Source organism: Gasterosteus aculeatus, chromosome Y (genome assembly GCF_964276395.1).
Source record: "Gasterosteus aculeatus chromosome Y, fGasAcu3.hap1.1, whole genome shotgun sequence".
Lineage (NCBI taxonomy): Eukaryota > Metazoa > Chordata > Actinopteri > Perciformes > Gasterosteidae > Gasterosteus > Gasterosteus aculeatus.
The window spans coordinates 1,534,605-1,553,452 of NC_135709.1; the positions used below are offsets into that span (position 1 = coordinate 1,534,605).

Genomic DNA, 18,848 nt, shown 5'->3' on the forward strand with positions numbered 1-18,848 from the left:
CCTGACCGGTGAGTCTGGACATGGAACTATCACCCCTGCTTCTAGGAGCAAATTGAATACAGGTGTAATACCGTCAATGGCCTCTTGTCGCAGTCTACTAAAATTGTAAATTCTTTCCCTTCCACAATTACTCTTGTAGTTGGCATGTCTTTGTATGAATCTGATGTAAACATAGCATACGTGAGTGGCAGTGGTCTGGGTGTATTCTGTTGCTGTGGCTCTAAATGAGAAATAATGTCGAGCAAGGCAGCATGTTGTCGGTCTTCATTGCAGCATTGTGCCTGTGTGAGATGTGTGTGTGTGTGCCCGTGCGTGCATGCAGTTAGTGCAGAAAGCGTTTCTTCATTGCAGGCTGCGGTGTGTGTGTGTGTGTGTGTGTGTGTGTGTTTCACTTCCCTGCTTTGGAGAGGAAGCAGTCGGTCCTCCATCACACATGCGCTCTCCCTCCCCCACGCACTTCATGCCAAATTGTTGATCACCTCTGTCAGCAGCGGAGTAGCGCTGTCGTTCAGGTGGTTGACATGCCTGGTTGGAACGGTAGGGACACTCTTTGAACCAATGTCCTGTTTCGCCACAGTTAAAGCATTCATCGCGTTGCGCCTCTCGTGGGGCCCATCCCTGGAAACGCCTTCTCCTCCGACGATTCAATCCCCAGCCTCGTCCTCTCTGTTGACCCCTGCCGTAAATATGACGAAGTGGGTGGGGGTTTGGGCCTTATTCCACACCCAAAGTCATGCTGCAGGTTGGATATCAGTCACTGTCGGTGGGCATCGTGGTGTCGCGTTCCGACACCACGACACCCATCCGGTGCCGGGACCTGAATCATGGGGGCCTGGATGAGGGCGCCGTCAGAATTACCATCCCTACTGTCCATATCAGACCATTGGCCGGCCAGGGGCTTTGGGGTGGATTAAGCTATGGGGTAATGCGAGAAGGGGTTGGTCAGGGACATTGGTGTTGCTGGACCGCCCTGGTTCTGGAGTCTGGTGACGCTGCGGGTCTGGCATGGAGGTGGTGGTTGACAAAGTCTCCCAGAAGAATGGAGGATGGTGGAGGAGGACTAAGGGGTTCGAGGAGGTTGGAGACTAAATGTGCGTTTTTGTCTCAAGACTAAAACTAAATCAAAAATAGCTGCCAAAATTAACACTGGAGCAAAGACGAAGATCAGCCAAAGGAACAGTCGGTGAGTGGCACAACGGTCTCTACTTGTAGTCACACAGAGGCTGGATGCATCCTTTCAATCCTACCTGTCAATGTGCATGAAGGGAAACCGAATTATACATACATACATGTATTCCTGGATCCAGAAGTACTGACACTTTCTGTTCTGAAAGTCTAATGGAAAGACTTTTTGAACAGCAGTTTTTATTTTCTATATTCAGGATGTTCAGGGACCAAAACCCTCGAAGCTCCACAAACAGGGAAGTTCACTGATACAACAACAAACATCTTGTAATTAGGGATCCATTGTAGTTTGTCCATCCCAGGAGTGGGATTCTCCTTTGACGTTCTCCCTCAGGTTTCTTCTTTTTTTCCGTCTTGGAAGGTTTTTTTTTCATGTGCCGACGTGAGGGTTTCGGGTCGGAGGATGTCGTATGTGTACAGACTGTAAAGCCCTCTGAGGCAAATTTGTAATTTGCGATTTTGGGCTCTACTAAATAAAATGGATTGAATTGAATTATATTTTTGACCCAGCAGATTTTGTCACTTTTTTCTGTTAACCCATAATGAAGTCATAAAAGAACCAAACTTCATGAATGTTTTTGTGACAAAGAAGTATCTGGTCCAATCACTCTATCAGTGAAAAATCTGAGTTAAAGAAATAAGTGGAAACTCGAGAGCCATGGCATGATGTTCTTTACAAGTTTATGGGAACTTTTGACCACGGCTATAGACTATGAATAAATGAACAAATACATGTAGCTGTAAAATGTTGGCCTATAATATAATGTGTGGTTGCTGTATTTGAGTCAACTTATGACCTAAATTTCCACCAAATGTGATTAAGGAATTCATTGACTAGGATGATACCTGTTGGTGTGTAGCTGATTACAAGCGAGGTGTAAAAAATCCTTTCCAGTGTAAGTACAATGAGAAGATAACAATATAAAAAACAGCAAACCTGCATTTAAAATGATATTGTTATGGAGATATTCTGACAAATGGAACTGAAATCAAATGCGTCTTCCATTTGATAAATGGAACACAACTTAAATAAATAGACATTAATTCATCGTATTACCGGGTCAAAGACAGGCGTTGGTGTACTGAACGAATGCGCCGTGGAATCCAAAAGATGATCGGAGCAGTTCAACACGCTGCAGCACTGCAGTTTCGGCATGTGTATATTGTCTCAATGATAACCTTCTGTGGTTACTTCTCGCTATTCACTGCGTGAAATGATTCGTCCCTGATTGACAGACAGGCGATCTGTGGTTACGTGGACGCCACTGGCTCTGACTCGCTCTGTCTCTGTGCGTCTCCGCCAGCCTGTTGTGCTTTATTACTGTGAAGCTGGTGGGCTTCTTCCTTCCTTTGTTTGCGGCCCACAAGCTGGGTGTTACACTGCAAATTCATTCAGCAAAAAAAGTCAACTTGGATTTGTGAAGTATTGGAAGATTATGTAGCTATCTGACATCAAAAAAAGAGCAAATATGTATTTATTTGTTTGTTTCATGAACGCATGCATCGATACATTTTACAAAATGTTAATATGAAGAATAACGCAAAACAAGGGTTAATGGGTCAAATGGTTAACGGGTGTTTGAAAGTAAGCTGCAGGGTGATTGGACGAGGACGAGCGTCAGGAGGACGAGCGTCAGGAGGACGAGCACTAGCCCTCGGTGACTTGCTGCTGCTTGAAGGCTTCCTGAGCCCAGTTCACATAGTGGCCCACGCAGATCTTCCTCCTTTTGGCAGTTGTGACCCTGCAAAAAAACAAAGAAATCCATGGAAACGGTCATACTCTCTTCCTTGAAATGTGATCCTTATTCACTGCTGTGGTGAGTAACAGAAACCAATGTCCAACATACACAAATGCCTTTGCACCACAGCTGCTGTGGGTCTCCATGACGGACACGATTTGTTTGGACGGCACCCTTCCTGTAAAGTATTCAAAGCAGCACGACACAGGTGACATTTGTTCCACTGCCTGGGCTGCAAAGACAAGAGAAAACCAGGATTGGTGTCAGAACACATGGAGACACATTTAATCAGGCTGCAACTACATCCATATTTATTACTTTTAATATCACTGGGTAGACATCTAGGAATGTAAGTTACAACTATATACTATTCAAAAATAAGTTTGTATGTTTTTTATGTAATCGTCTGTTTAGGGAATGCTCTAAATTGCGTACTTTGACTTCACCTACAGTTAGAAAATTCAGTAACCCAAATGTATCTCAAAGAACTTGTTTAAGTCGTGATGGAAAAATAACTATTTTTCTAAATAATGTTTCTCAGATTCATACAAAAACAAACACATTTCTACTAGTAAATAGATAAACATTTAAGCCATTTATCATATACACTAAATCCCGCTGTGGCGACATACCACTGAGAACATGGCCACTCAGAGTTTGGGGGTTTTACCTATTTGGGTTATTATTATTATTTTCCCTTATGTATATTAAATAAAAAGACGCAGCATATCTAAATAGTATTTATTTAATTTAATCTAATTAAATGTGATATATCTAATATTATATTGGGTGAATTTATATATATATATACATATATATATATAATATAAACTTGAAAGTGACATTAAAAGCAACGGATTTATAATAGAAATGTATGACATCATTAACAAATAAGAATGTAAATTTGTAATTAAAATTACTGTTAACAGGATTGAAACCATTGGATAATTATCAACACTAAAATGCATTAATCAAATGATTCATCACCATGGGAAACAAAAACAGAGTCAGGACTCACGCATGGCGATGCAGCAGTAGATGGAGACGGACAGCAGGAGTCCCACGGTGCAGCTCAGAGTCCTCATGGTGTCCTCGGGTACAAGTGATGATGCTCTTCTGTCAGCGTGTCCGTCCAGTCATCTGCTGAGTCGATCTCACTGACAGCGGCTCTTATCTCTTCATGAGTGGGTGTCTTTACAATTTTGGGTGACAGGAAGTCGCCCAAAGCTTCATCAAACAGCCACCAACACTTCATCGGCTGCTCTAATTGATCGGTTGCATTTTAAGTCACTTTCATTTCATTGTCAACGAGAGAAGCGAGCTGATACTATCAACACAGATGAGAAACAAATGGGATCTTGTCATTCTAAAAGGCATCACTGCTTATCAAGCAAAGTGCTGGTCGGGTTGACTGACAGATTGTGAAAGAACTTTGTACAGAGAACAATAAAAATGGTATAAAATTGTTAGAAAGCTGAGCAGATGATTGATCAGTGAGAGAGAAAATGTTAAAGGGAATTAAGGGTTAGAAGTTAAAACAAGTAAAAAAGGGGAAGCATCATTCATGCCGGGAGTTACAAATTTGTAAAAGGGGGGTGGGCACCCCTCACTTTAAAAGACTGTTATAAAATAAGAGGTAATAGATTTCAAATGCATAGAAACTGATCAACAGAAATGGGATGCTGTAAAGATATACAGCATCCCATTTGCCACCTGTCCATCTGGGGCATTTAAGGAAATGTTTGGGGCTGGACCCCCGTTAGTTTGGAGTTTAGCTTGGGTTAAGTTTGGGGGTTAGCTTGGGGTTTAGCTTGGGTTAAGTTTGGGGGATAGCTTGGGTTAAGTTTGGGGGTTAGCTTGGGGTTTAGCTTGGGTTAAGTTTGGGGGTTAGCTTGGGGTTTAGCTTGGGTTAAGTTTGGGGGTTAGCTTGGGTTTAGTTTGGGGATAAGGGTAAAGGTTGCTGTAGTGGAAATGAGTGAATAATGTCCTTGGGAGAAATCAACAGTACCTTAACCTTGTTCAAGATGTTTGTTCAAATATAGAAAAAGAATACAGAAATCATCAAACACAAGCCATAAGTACAGATTCAATGACTCATTAGAAGGACGGCACCATACAACAGAAAGCATGTTAAAGGAATTAACACCTTGACCCCCCCCCTCCTGTCTGACTCAAACGTCAACGGAAAGATACTCATGCTATGGTTGGGGGCAGCTGTGTTTCCATTTATGGTAACACTGTGACCATCATGAATAATAGAAGTCGTACAGAAAGCAGGGAACGAGATGCTGATGTTAAGGGTGATTCACACTGTCTGAGCGACAGCATTTTCACACATGAACCGAGGAGATCTGTGATAAGATCGCAAGTTGCACTAAAATAAACTCACCGATCTTATCACAACGAGAAGAACTGTTTGCGGTGTAACTTCTTGCAGGGGAGCGCAGAATGACTGCACATCATCAGAAATGAACAACCAAAAAGCACTGAAGGGTGGTAAAGACTGAAGCCCATTTAGAAAAAGGTAATGATACAACCAACAGGTCCCAGCTATTAAATCCAGGTAAACAGCCTGTTAAAGTGTGTTCAGTGTCAGAGGGGATGTGTGAGGAAAGTAGGAACCAATGATAAATGACTTTTATTGTGGTTTTCTAGTCTTGCGACCTCCCTAAAGTTCTTTCTGTTCTCTCTGGCCCTCCCAAACTTGACCAGCGACGACATGTACAGCCGCATGTCGTCATTCCGCCACTGGTTGTCGAGGTGGTGCCCAGTAAATAATGTGGGCTTCGTTGATCACTGGAAGACGTTTTGGGGAGAGCCTGGTCTGATTAGGAGAGACGGCATCCATCCCACTTTGGACGGAGCTGAACTTCTTTTTTAAGAACCTGACCCAGTTTCTTAGTGGACTTGATCCATGACCCAGAGTTCAGACCAGGGAGCAGAGTCGCAGTCTTACACACTTCTCTGCGCTTCAATCTGAGCAGTCACTCTCATGTCTCTATCATGAACCCTATAGAGACCTTGTCTGCCCCACGGACACACTTATCTAAGTTAAAGGTAAACAACCGAGGAGTTGTAGTAAATAACTTAATTAAAGTTAAAACTAATAATGCAACAGTGCAACAAAATAGGAGAATTAAAGGGGGTCTTTTGAATATCAGATCTCTGTCGTCTAAAGCTGTTTTAGTAAATCAATTAATATCAGATCACCATGTTGATGTATTTTGTCTTACTGAAACGTGGTTGTTGGATGAGGAATATTTCAGCTTAAATGAAGCGTCTCCTTCGAGTCATGTTAATACTCGAGGCACGGGCCGGCAGCTATTTATGACTCCTGCCATTTAATAAACCGTGAAATAAGGTGGATTATAACTCATTTGAAAGCCTGGTTTTCAGTCTCTCGCAACCGATCTGTAACGGAGGTGGGGAAGGCAGGACTCAAACGAAGAGTTTTGGCCAGATGGCCCAAACCTGGCAAAGAACAGACAAGGGGCAGGAGGGAGGGAAACCAGAGACGATTATCGGACCGCCCGGGGAACTCTGGCTGGTCAGACGGTCCAGGCAGGCGGTCAGACAGCCGGGGAGCTTCCGGGGGGTCGGTCCGGAGGACGGTCAGCAGTCTGGCTCCGGAGTGCCGACTACAGGGCTATGGAAGTCTCCGGAATCGCCGGCTGGGGAACGCGGGAAACCTCCGGCGTCGCTGGCTGGGGAACGCGGGAAACCTCCGGCGTCGCTGGCTGGGGAATGAGGGAAACCTCCGGAGTCGCTGGCTGGGGAACGAGGGAAACCTCCGGAGTCGCTGGCTGGGGAACACGGGAAACCTCCGGAGTCGCTGGCTGGGGAACGAGGGAAACCTCCGGCGTCGCTGGCTGGGGAACGAGGGAAACCTCCGGAGTCGCTGGCTGGGAAACGCGGGAAACCTCCGGGGTCGCTGGCTGGGAAACGCGGGAAACCTCTGGAGTCGCTGGCTGGGGAACGAGGGAAACCTCCGGAGTCGCTGGCTGGGGAACACGGGAAACCTCCGGAGTCGCTGGCTGGGGAACGAGGGAAACCTCCGGCGTCACTGGCTGGGGAATGAGGGAAGCCTCCGAAGACGCTGGCTGGGGAATGAGGGAAACCTCCGGAGTCGCTGGCTGGGGAACGAGGAAAACCTCCGGAGTCACTGGCTGGGGAACGCGGGAAACCTCCGGAGTCGCTGGCTGGGGAACGAGGGAAACCTCCGGCGTCACTGGCTGGGGAATGAGGGAAACCTCTGGAGTCGCTGGCTGGGGAACGAGGGGAACCTCCGGAGTCGCTGGCTGGGGAACCCGGGAAACCTCCGGAGTCGCTGGCTGGGGAACGAGGGAAACCTCCGGCGTCGCTGGCTGGGGAACGAGGGAAACCTCCGGAGTCGCTGGCTGGGAAACGCGGGAAACCTCCGGCGTCACTGGCTGGGGAATGAGGGAAGCCTCCGAAGACGCTGCATGACGTGGGGGGCTGGACATCGGGACACCGGTCAAACCCCTGCCAGAGCCCCCCCCCTCAAGGGCCGGATCCCAGACTGGAGGCGTTGGAGTCAGGAGTCGTGGGGCCGGTACCGGGGTCGTGGGCTTGGATCCGGGGGGCGGTTGTGTAACATCATTCGCTGTGTAATGTCATTAACTACTATTCACTGTGTAATATCATTAACTACTGTTTGATGTGTAAAATCATTAACTACTATTCGCTGTGTAACGTCATTAACTACTATTCACTGTGTAACGTCATTAACTACTATTCACTGTGTAACGTCATTAACTACTATTCACTGTGTAACGTCATTAACTACTATTCGCTGTGTAACATCATTAACTACTATTCACTGTGTAACGTCATTAACTACTATTCACTGTGTAACATCATTAACTACTATTCACTGTGTAACATCATTAACTACTATTCGCTGTGTAACGTCATTAACTAGTATTCACTGTGTAACATCATTAACTACTATTCACTGTGTAACATCATTAACTACTATTCACTGTGTAACATCATTAACTACCATTCGCTGTGTAACGTCATTAACTAGTATTCACTGTGTAACGTCATTAACTACTATTCGCTGTGTAACGTCATTAACTACTATTTGCTGTGTAATATCATTAACTACTGTTTGATGTGTAAAATCATTAACTACTATTTGCTGTGTAACGTCATTAACTACTATTCACTGTGTAACATCATTAACTACTATTCACTGTGTAACATCATTAACTACTATTCACTGTGTAACGTCATTAACTACTATTCACTGTGTAACATCATTAACTACTATTCACTGTGTAACATCATTAACTACTATTCGCTGTGTAACGTCATTAACTAGTATTCACTGTGTAACATCATTAACTACTATTCGCTGTGTAACATCATTAACAACTATTCACTGTGTAAAATCATTAACTACTATTTGCTGTGTAACGTCATTAGCTACTATTTGCTGTGTAATACCATTAACTACTTTTACTATAAGACAGCGGTTCCCAAACTCAAGAATGCTGCGGTTCACTTTGAAATCTGAAAATCTTTTGCAGGCCACGCAAACCTTTAATCACAACTCTGATCAAGACATAAACTCGGGATGATTAAATGACCTTAAGAATTAAACCGATCCGGTGGAGACGGTGCTTTCAGGGTCCGATCGATACTGCGAGGTGCGTCCGCTCCCGCCTCGCCATCTACGACTTAAATCTCCGGCTGCTCTCCAGCTTCGCCGCCTGCCAAGGGCTCCTTTTAGAATAACTTATTTTCCCCGTTAAGATGGTTCAGCTACTGTAGAGAAAAGGGCGTCGTCTCTCGCTCTTTAATCTCATTATGTGCTCGGCAAGAAAGACAGCTTTGTTTCTCCGACGCGCCCTGAAACAAGCTCCATATCTCACGCGCTTGAGCGACGCTCAGCATCTTGCCGTCGTAGACGAGCTTTGGCATGTTTGGCAGAGCGCCTTGAGCGCCGTGTACAACCAGCATGAATCAACCAATTAACCAATCTGTTCGTTTAAATTGTTTGTGCTTCATCAATTAATGTTTCACATAACTAATGTGCCGCATCATACATATTTTTATATCAATTTCAAACTTTTCAAAATTGAAAATTAAAAACGTTTTATTTATTTATTGTAAATGACCTCTCGCGGCCCACCTGCAGTACCTTCACTTTGGGAATCGCTGCTCTAATGCATTTATTTACAAATGCCATTTTAAATTCATCTCATAGCACTTGGTTGCTTTTTAGCTGTATACATTTACTTAACTTGCACTACAATGATGGTAGTAATTTAATGAATAAGCTTCAAGTGAACATGGGGGTGTGTTTGTGAGTTTAGTTCTGAAGAAGTTCTGACATTAAAACAAATCCTGTTAAATTTTCTTATTTGTATTTGTTTTTATGTTCAAGGAGCCACCTGTACTTTCTGAAGTATTTTTGCAATGTATTTGCCGTTCTGTTTTAGAATAAAGGGCGTCAATTAATCGTCGAAAGAATCGACCGATTAATCGATTATCAAAATAATCTTTAGTTGCAGCCCCACATCCATATCTCAGTTAATTAAGCCTGTTGTGTTTGTTACTGTACGTCTTACTATTGACACATTTTTCTCGATCATAGTATTACACCAACATCTTCAATTTTTGGCGCTTGGACTATAAACAGGAAACAATGTAGGTTTGACTATATCTAATTGTTCAATCAATCATATTGATAGATTTTTCACTGGTAAAGAGCAAATTCTCGCTAATTTTGCAAATATGATCAGAAATACAATATCACAATAATGGCACGGCTGTCACAATATCAATATTTTTTGTTGGTTTATTCCACAAACAGTTATTGCGATATGCGATGTTATTGCAATTTTCAGATCATTTTATGCCACTGTTATAATGACAATATAATAGCATAGTAATAAAAGTATGTTGTTGTTATGGAGATAGTCTGACAAATGGAACTGAAATCAAATGTGTGTTCCATTTGATAAATGCAACACAACTTAAATGAATAGAAATGAATTCATCCCATTACTGGGTCAAAGACAGGCGTTGGTGTACTGAACGAATGCACCGTGGAATCTAAAAGATGATCGGAGCATTTCAACACGCTGCAGCACTGCAGTTTCTTGATTTGATTTGACTTGATTTGTGAAGTTTTGGAAGATTATGTAGCTATCTGACATCTTTGAGCTATATTGTTAGTTTCAGGCAACCAAAAGCATATCCCTTAAAAAGTGTGTTGAGCTCTGAAATGTCACCATGCTGTGGCCCTTCTCAAGCTTTATTAAGCAACAGCCAAACAGATATGTATTTATTTGTTTGTTTGTTTGTTGTTTCATGAATGCATGCATCGATACATTTGGTAAAATGGTAATATGAAGAATAACGCAAAACAAGGGTTAATGGCTCAAATGGTTAACGGGTGTTTGAAAGTAAGCTGCAGGGCGATTGGACGAGGACGAGCATCAGGAGGACGAGCGTCAGGAGGACGAGCGTCAGGAGGACGAGCATCAGGAGGACGAGCACTAGCCCTCGGTGACTTGCTGCTGCTTGAAGGCTTTCTGAGCCCAGTTCACATAGTGGCCCACGCAGAACTGCCTCCCTTTGACAGTTGTGACCCTGCAAAAAAACAAAGAAATCCATGGAAACAGTCACACACTCTTCCTTGAAATGTGATCATCATCATGAAAGGACTAACAAAAAGACTTGCAAATTGTAGCACTTGAATTGAACTTTTAACGCCACTCATCTAACAAATTGTAAATTGGCTTATTTGAGGAAATTAGACTTTTTTGTTTCTTGTTCTTCTGAGTTTGTACTCCTATGGTTGAATGCACTTATTGTAAGTCGCTTTGGATAATCATTATTCACTGCTGTGGTGATCTCGGGTGACAGAAAACAATGTCCAACATACACAAATGCCTTTTCAGGACAGCTGTGGTGGGTCTTGGTGACGGAGACAATGTTGTTTTTCGGGACCGTTACTGTAGAGAATGTAAAGCAGCACACCCCATGTGACATTTGTTCCACTGCCTGGGCTGCAAAGACAAGAGAAAACCAGGATTGGTGTCAGAACACATGGAGACACATTTAATCAGGCTGCAACTACATCCATATTTATTACTTTTAATATCACTGGGTAGACATCTAGGAATGTAAGTTACAACTATATACTATTCAAAAATAAGTTTGTATGGTTTTCATGTAATCGTCTGTTTAGGGAACGCTCTAAATTGCGTACTTTGACTTCACCTACAGTTAGAAAATTCAGTAACCCAAATGTATCTCAAAGAACTTGTTTAAGTCGTGATGTCAAAATAACTGTTTTTCTAAATAATGTTTCTCAGATTCATACAAAACCAAACACATTTCTACTAGTAAATAGATTTACCAGCCATTTATCATATACACTAAATCTCGCTGTGGCGACATACCACTGAGAACATGGCCACTCAGAGTTTGGGGGTTTTACCTATTTGGGTTGTTATTATTATTATTATTATTATTATTTTCCCTTATGTATATTAAATTAAAGAACGCAGCATATCTAAATATTATTTATTTAATGTAATCCAATTAAATGTGATATATCTAATATTATATTGGGTGAATTTATATATACATAATATAAACTTTATTGACTTTAATAACTTTTTACATGTATGACATTAATAAATAAGAATGTAAATTGTTTAAAATTATTGTTAACAGGATGGAAACCATTGGATAATTATCAATTGGAGCATTAATCAAATGATTTATCAACATGGGAACCAGAAACAGAGTCAGGACTCACGCATGGCGATGCAGCAGTAGATGGAGACGGACAGCAGGAGTCCCACGGTGCAGCTCAGAGTCCTCATGGTGTCCTCGGGTACAAGTGATGATGCTCTTATGTCAGCGTGTGAGACCAGGCATCTGCTGAGTCAATCTCACTGACAGCGGCACTTATCTCTTCATGAGTGGGTGTCTTTACAATTTTGGGTGACAGGAAGTCGCCCAACACTTCATCGGCTGCTCTAATTGATCGGTTGATAAGAGACACAAACCGCATTTCAGGGCGCAAACTAACAACAACCAACATAAGCAATTTAAGTCACTTTGCGATGCATTTCATTGTCAACGAGAGAAGTGGGCAGCCCTCACTTTAAAAGACTAATAAGATGTAATTGTAACAGGTTGGTCCTTTGGAGGGGTCTTGGAATGACGGGCACGAGGCAGTCGGGTCCATTGTAAATGTTGTTGTGTGTGTGAAAATATAAATAAAAACCAACACCGGCTCCAGCCTCCTCGCCTCGCTCTCCCGCTGTCGCCGGATCTCTCCTACTTAACAGCAGAATACTGATTGTTGATTCACATCAGCTGAGGCCAATTGCCTCCCCCGGCACCGTTCCCTGAACCACTCCCTTCTCAGTCCCCCCCCTGCAGCTGAGCCAAACCACGCCCGCCACCACATACCCCCACCGCCCGACTTAGGCCGGGGAGCCATCCGGCCGAACCTACTTCCCCCCCTCGCCCTCGAGAGGGCGGGAGAGGAAGTCCGCCACGACCATCTGCGCCCCCGGCCTATGGACCACCTTGAAATTAAAAGGCTGTAGAGCCAGATACCACCGAGCGATCCGGGCGTTAGCATCATTCATGCGGTGGAGCCATTGGAGCGGGGCGTGGTCCGAACAGAGGGTGGATGAGCGTCCCAGGAGGTAGTAGCGTAGGGAGTCGACCGCCCACCGGATGGCCAGGCACTCCTTCTCTACTGTGCTGTACCTGGCCTCCCTCTCGGACAGCTTCCTACTGATGTACACCACGGGGCGGTCCACCCCCCCCCACCTCCTGGGACAAAACGGCCCCCAGCCCCCTGTTCGACGCGTCGGCCTGCAGAATAAAGGGGAGAGAGAAGTTAGGAGTATGAAGGAGTGGTTCCCCACAGAGAGCCTGTTTTACCTTCTCAAACACCTGCTGGCACTGCTCCGACCACTGGACCGGATCCGACGCACCTTTCCGGGTCAGGTCGGTCAAGGGGCTGGTGAGGTCCGCGAAGCCGGGAATGAACCGCCTGTAATACCCTGCCAGCCCCAAGAACCGCCTCACCTCTTTTTTGGTCTTGGGGCGCGGGCAGGCTGCGATAGCAGTTGTCTTGTCCACCTGAGGGCGCACCTGCCCGCCCCCCAAGTGGTACCCCAAATACCGTACCTCCACCCGTCCAACCGCACACTTCCCCGGGTTGGCGGTGAGCCCCGCCCGTCCCAGCGCCTCCAGCACCGCGCCCACCTGCCGCACATGCTCCGCCCAGTTGGTGCTGTGGATAATCACGTCGTCCAGGTAAGCGGCGGCATATGCCGCGTGCGGACGCAGCACCCGATCCATGAGACGCTGAAACGTGGCCGGGGCCCCAAACAGCCCGAAGGGAAGTGTGGTAAATTGGTACAAACCGTACGGGGTGGAGAATGCCGTTTTCTCCTTGGACTCTGGCGACAGAGGAATCTGCCAGTAGCCCTTGGTTAAATCCAGTGTCGTGAAGAAACGTGCAGTGCCTAGCCGGTCCAGGAGTTCGTCGACCCGGGGTATTGGGTAGGCATCGAACCGTGACACGTCATTCACCCTGCGATAGTCCACGCAGAACCATACAGATCCATCCTTCTTAGCCACAAGGACGATGGGGCTGCACCAGGCACTGTTGGACTCTTCTATTACCCCCAACTCCAACATACTCGCCAATTCCCTCCGAACCACTTCTTTCTTGTGTTCGGGCAACCTGTAGGGTCGAGACCTCACTGTCACGCCCGGGGGCGTCTCGATACTGTGAACTATGAGGTCGGTCCGGCCTGGCAAGGGAGAGAACACATTAGCATAACCGCTCCTGCAACCTGGCAATGTCCGCTCTCTGGCTCTCGGAGAGATGAGCGTCTCGAGGGAGCGAGGTATGATTACCTGCTTTTGGAACCTCCGGCCCCAGCTCCTCCCCTTCCGATACCGCAGAGACCAGAGAGACGGACTCCACCCCCCTCCAGGCTTTCAGGAGGTTCAGGTGGTATATCTGTGTACCCCCGCCCCTGTCAGACCGCACCACCTCGTAGTCGACGTCCCCCACCTGCCGTGTGACCTCGAAGGGCCCTTGCCACTTGGCTAGGAGTATAGAGTTGGAAGTAGGAAGCAATACAAGTACCTTTTCTCCCGGTGTGAATCGTCGCAGCCTGGCCCCTCTGTCGTACAGCCGTTGTTGTCGCTCCTGGGCCTGCAGCGAATTCTCTCGTGACATCTGGCCCAGTGTGTGGAGTTTTGCCCGCAGGTCCAGGACGTACTGGATCAGGTCCAGCACCCCCCGCGGCGTCCTGCCAAACAAAAGTTCAAAGGGAGAAAATCCCGTGGAGGCCTGGGGGACCTCCCGCACTGCAAACAACAGAGGGTCAAGCCAGTGGTCCCAATTACGTTCATCGTCGCTAATAAATTTACGGATCATGGACTTCAGAGTCTTATTCATGCGTTCCACCAGCCCATCTGTCTGCGGGTGGTACACGCTCGTACGAATGGACTTAGTGCCCAGTAACCCGTAAAGTTCTCTCAGTGTGCGCGACATGAACGAGGTGCCCTGATCAGTCAGAATCTCCTTAGGGATTCCAACTCGGGAGATGACCTGAAACAGCCTGCGCGACGCTCTTTGCAGAGATATTGCGCAACGGCACTGCCTCCGGATATCGCGTTGCGTAATCCACGAGAACTAACACAAAGCGATATCCGCGTGCGCTCCGGTGAAACGGCCCGATGAGGTCCATGCTGATCCGCTCGAACGGGACCTCCACCAACGGCAGAGGACGCAACGGCGCCCTCGGAATGGCCGGAGCGTTCACTAACTGACACTCCGGGCAGGACGCGCACGTTCCCCCCGGATGCCTGGCCAATAAAATTGGGTCATTCCAGCGCCCGGGCCTGTCTCTCCACCTGGGCTTGGAGCGCCCCCAGGAATTGCCGGTTCGCCTCTGCCTGCTCCTTCTGGACGGCCGCCAGCTCCCCGATCATCTGGCCGAGCGCCACAAGCGGCTGGGTCGGCATGCCCTGCCGGTGTGCGTCAGCCGACATTTCCTCCCCCCAGCCAAGTTGGGTGCCACTGTAACAGGTTGGTCCTCTGGGGGGGTCTTGGAATGACGGGCACGAGGCAGTCGGGTTCATTGTAAATGGTTTTTATTTATATTTTCACACACACAACAACAACAACACACGCCTCCTCGCCTCGCTCTCCCGCTGTCGCCGGATCTCTCCTACTTAACAGCAGAATACTGATTGTTGATTCACATCAGCTGAGGCCAATTGCCTCCCCCGGCACCGTTCCCTGAACCACTCCCTTCTCAGTCCCCCCCCTGCAGCTGAGCCAAACCACGCCCGCCACCACAGTAATACATTTAAAATTCATAGAAACTGATAAACAGGGATGCTAAAATTATGTATGCTGTAAAAAAATATACAGCATTACAGTGTTTCAGGGACATTTAAGGAAATGTTTGGGGTTGGACGCCTGTTAGTTTGGGTTTGTTTTGGTTTTGTTTTGGTTTAGTTTGGGTTTAGTTTAGTTTAGTTTGGGTTTCGTTTAGCTTGGGTCTAGTTTGGGGATAAGGGTAAATATTTATGTTGTGGAAATGAGTGAATTATGTCCCTGTGAGAAATCAAAAGTATCTTAACCGTGATATTTATTCAAATATAGAAAAAGAATACACAAATCATCAAACACAAGCCATGAGTACAGATTCAATGACTCAATTCAGCTGAAAAGGGACAGAGTTCCTACTGGGCAGCAAAGAAGTCTGTCAAAGCTTCTTGGTCTATAGAGAAGCTTTAATGCACATCGGAGCTCCACGTTGTCTGAACAGAAGGACGGCACCATACAAGGGAAGTGGTAAAGTGTAAAGTGGGTGGTAAAGACTGAAGCACATTTAGAAAAAGGTAATGATACAACCAACAGGTCCCAGCTATTAAATCAGCTGTTAAAGTGTGTTCAGTGTCAGAGGGGATTTGTGAGGAAAGTAGGAATCAATGATAAATGACTTTTGTGTTTTTCTAGTCTTCCGACCCCTCAAAGTGCTTTAACACTACATGACACTCTGCTCGGGAAACTCACCTCAGCCGCTTGTATCCGCGACCTTGCTCTCTCGGTCACGACACAGAATTTGTGACCATGGGTGAGACTCTGAGCGCAGACCAATTCTGAACTTCATCTTCCAGCTCAGCTCTCTCTTCACAGGGACGGTCGGGTGGAGCGCCTGTTTCACTGCTGCGGTGATCCGCCTGTTGGTCTCCTGACCCCCCCGTGGGTATCCTACCCTTACTTAAGACCCCGAGATTCTTGGACTCCTTGGCTGGAGCTGGGCAGTCTGGCTAATCTTGTCCACTTGGCACCTTGCCACCAAGGAGCTTTTTGAACACAGTAGCAACTTCAGTTAGGCACCTCCCCCCCCAGGAATTGCCTGTAGTAAGCCCTACTTTCCCTTCCTGAGTCGTGGGATGGTTTGAAAGAACCTCCTTGACACCGACCAAAAGTCCTTCTTCGAGGCTTCACCGAATTCCTCCCGTCCCCGAGAGTTTTAGCATCTGCAACCACCATCTGCAGCCCCTTTGGCCTGCCGTTACCTCTCGGCCATCCTGTCCAGCTCAGCACCCAGCGGTGATATGCGGCCGCAGACCAAATGATACAATTACAAAGTCAACCATTGATCGCCGGTCAAAGGTGCTCTGGTACCAGGTGTATTTTATGAGCCACCTTACATGCGAATATGGGGTTTGTTATGGAAAAACCATGGCCAGCTCAGAACTCCAATAGCGTGACAGGGCAGGGTCAGATCAAGCAGGTGGTTCCTCCCAATCACAAAGTTATTGCCCATGTGTCTCCCAGGAGAATTACGGAGTTTGTCCGATGGCGCCCTTTCTACGACCCCTTCCAGCATCCCCAAGAAGGAGGATCCTCTCAACTACTGTTTGGTGCATAAGCACAAACAACGCTCAGAGTCTCACTCCCTGCAGCAGCGAAGCGATCCCTCTCGACCTCAGGGAAAGACTCCAGCGCGGCGGCGCTCAGCCAGGGGCTCGTGGGTATCCCAATTCCAGTCCGGCGCCCCAGACCTTGAGCAACTCCAGGAAAAGAAACAGCCCAACCCTTCTCAAAGAGCTGGGTTCCAGAACTTGCCGTTGAGATGATCCCAACTGTATCCAGCTGGTACCAGTCCGGGCAGACCAAGACGGGCAGAGCCTGAAGAAAAAACATGCCCAACGGCAAAGGCGTCTGCCTGCAGGACCCCTCCTGGGTCAGGCTCCGGTAGAGGGCCCTGGTTTCCCCGGTCCGGGTGAGGTGACTGTGCTCCTAGGACCGCTGAACATCAGGTATTTTTGAACGGCTCCACAAAACACAAAAAACACACAGAAAAAGTATTTGCCCCCTCCCTGGTTTCCTTTTTTTGCACACTTAAATCATTCAGGTCATCAAACAAAGTTGAATATCCGACAGAGATAACCGAAGTAATAACAAAATACAGTTTTTAAATGATGATTTAATTTATTAAGAGAAAAAAAGATATCCAAACCCACCTGGTCGTAGAAAGTAATTGCGCCCCCTTGATAAATCCTGCATGTAACGTAATTACCAACATTTTTTGGAAAGCTAGGTTACAGGGCTAATGACTGCCAGACCTGCTGAATCAAAAGATCAGAACCTTTCTCACAAAGTGAGGTACGCTAAAAGATCTCAAAATGTAAAACATCCAGCAACAATCTTATACGAACACACAAACGGATGAGAGACAAAGCAATTTACATGCATCAGTCCGGGGAGGATTACAAAGCCATTTCTAAGGCTCATACCAACAGTCACACAAGGTGGGGGCCGTGTGATGGTCGGGGCTGCTATGCAGCTTCAGGACCGCGGCCTCCTGCCGTAATTGATGGAACTATGAATTCTGCCCTCTATCAGAAAATACTGAAGGTGAATGACGGCCATCAGTTTGTGACCTCAAGCTCAAGAGCATGTGTGTTCTGCTGCAGGACATTGACCCAAAAGCTCCCAGCAGGTCCACCTCTTAATGGCTCAGAAGAAGCTAGATGAAGGTTTTGGAGCCAGTCCAGACTTAAATCTGATTGAGATGCCAAGGGAGGCACAACCAGTTATAAAGGTAAGAGGGCCATTACTTTTTCAAGTAGGTTGGAATGGATTTTTTACCTTAATAAAATCATCATTTAGAAAATGCATTTTGTATTTGTCTTTGTCTAATAATAGAAAAGTTGCATGTGACAAATATGCAAAAATTAAGATACCAGGAAACCTGCGTGGTGGTGACTGAAGCGATGGAGACCGCATGATAAACTAGATCTTATCTCTTTTCTGTTTTTTTAAACTGTTTTCCGACGTGTGACCTATTTAGATTTGGACATTTTGTGCATCTGTAACCAAATCAATTTCGTTCTGATCATAATCCATGATTGATCTTTATATCTGTGTCAATTGACTATAAATATATTGAGATTTAATGTGAATATTTCTTTTAATGTCATGATAATGATGTATTATCAATATTGGCTGCATATATGGCAATATAAATTATCCCCACCTTAACCAGCAACATCAAAGTGATCCACATGCATGTGTGTCAATAATTATACTTCAGTAGTATGAAACGTATGAATCTGAAATAAAAAGTACTTTTACTCGCAGCGGCCCAGTCGCCCCAAAGAAACTGATCTCTACTGTTGTTTTGTTGTGTGATTATAAACTAACTTTACATTTAGTTGTGTTCTTCAAGTTCTCTCAGCCTGAAATATATCATGCTCCGGAGGAGAAGCTTTTCTTCCTAAATGATATGAAATGAAATAAGATAAGATACTTTTTGTTCGGCTTTTAAGTCTTTTGCTGTGTAGCGGCAGGTTGCTAAGCAACAGGAGCAG

The 18,848-nt window shown here is 45.9% G+C and overlaps 1 protein-coding gene across 1 annotated transcript; it reads right to left on the minus strand.

Annotated features, from left to right (window-relative positions):
* Window positions 1-2,643: 2,643 nt before the first annotated feature.
* Window positions 2,644-4,189, minus strand: LOC120809777 (C-C motif chemokine 3). Its single transcript, XM_078097169.1, has 3 exons — window positions 3,943-4,189; window positions 3,033-3,156; window positions 2,644-2,927 (listed from the first exon to the last, which is right to left on the minus strand). The coding sequence occupies exons 1-3, from the start codon at window positions 4,007-4,009 to the stop codon at window positions 2,834-2,836; spliced, it is 285 nt and encodes a 94-aa protein (XP_077953295.1). The 5' UTR covers window positions 4,010-4,189; the 3' UTR covers window positions 2,644-2,833.
* Between the last annotated feature and the right edge of the window lie 14,659 nt (window positions 4,190-18,848).

Bases quoted from the DNA above. Each gene is read 5' to 3' on its own strand.
- LOC120809777 (XM_078097169.1), bottom strand. From the start codon at position 4,009: ATGAGGACTCTGAGCTGCACCGTGGGACTCCTGCTGTCCGTCTCCATC. The intron at 3,157-3,942 runs GTGAGTCCTGAC...TTGTCTTTGCAG, and splicing joins CTACTGCTGCATCGCCATGC to CCCAGGCAGTGGAACAAATG. The intron at 2,928-3,032 runs GTATGTTGGACA...GTTTTTTTGCAG, and splicing joins TGTGGTGCAAAGGCATTTGT to GGTCACAACTGCCAAAAGGA.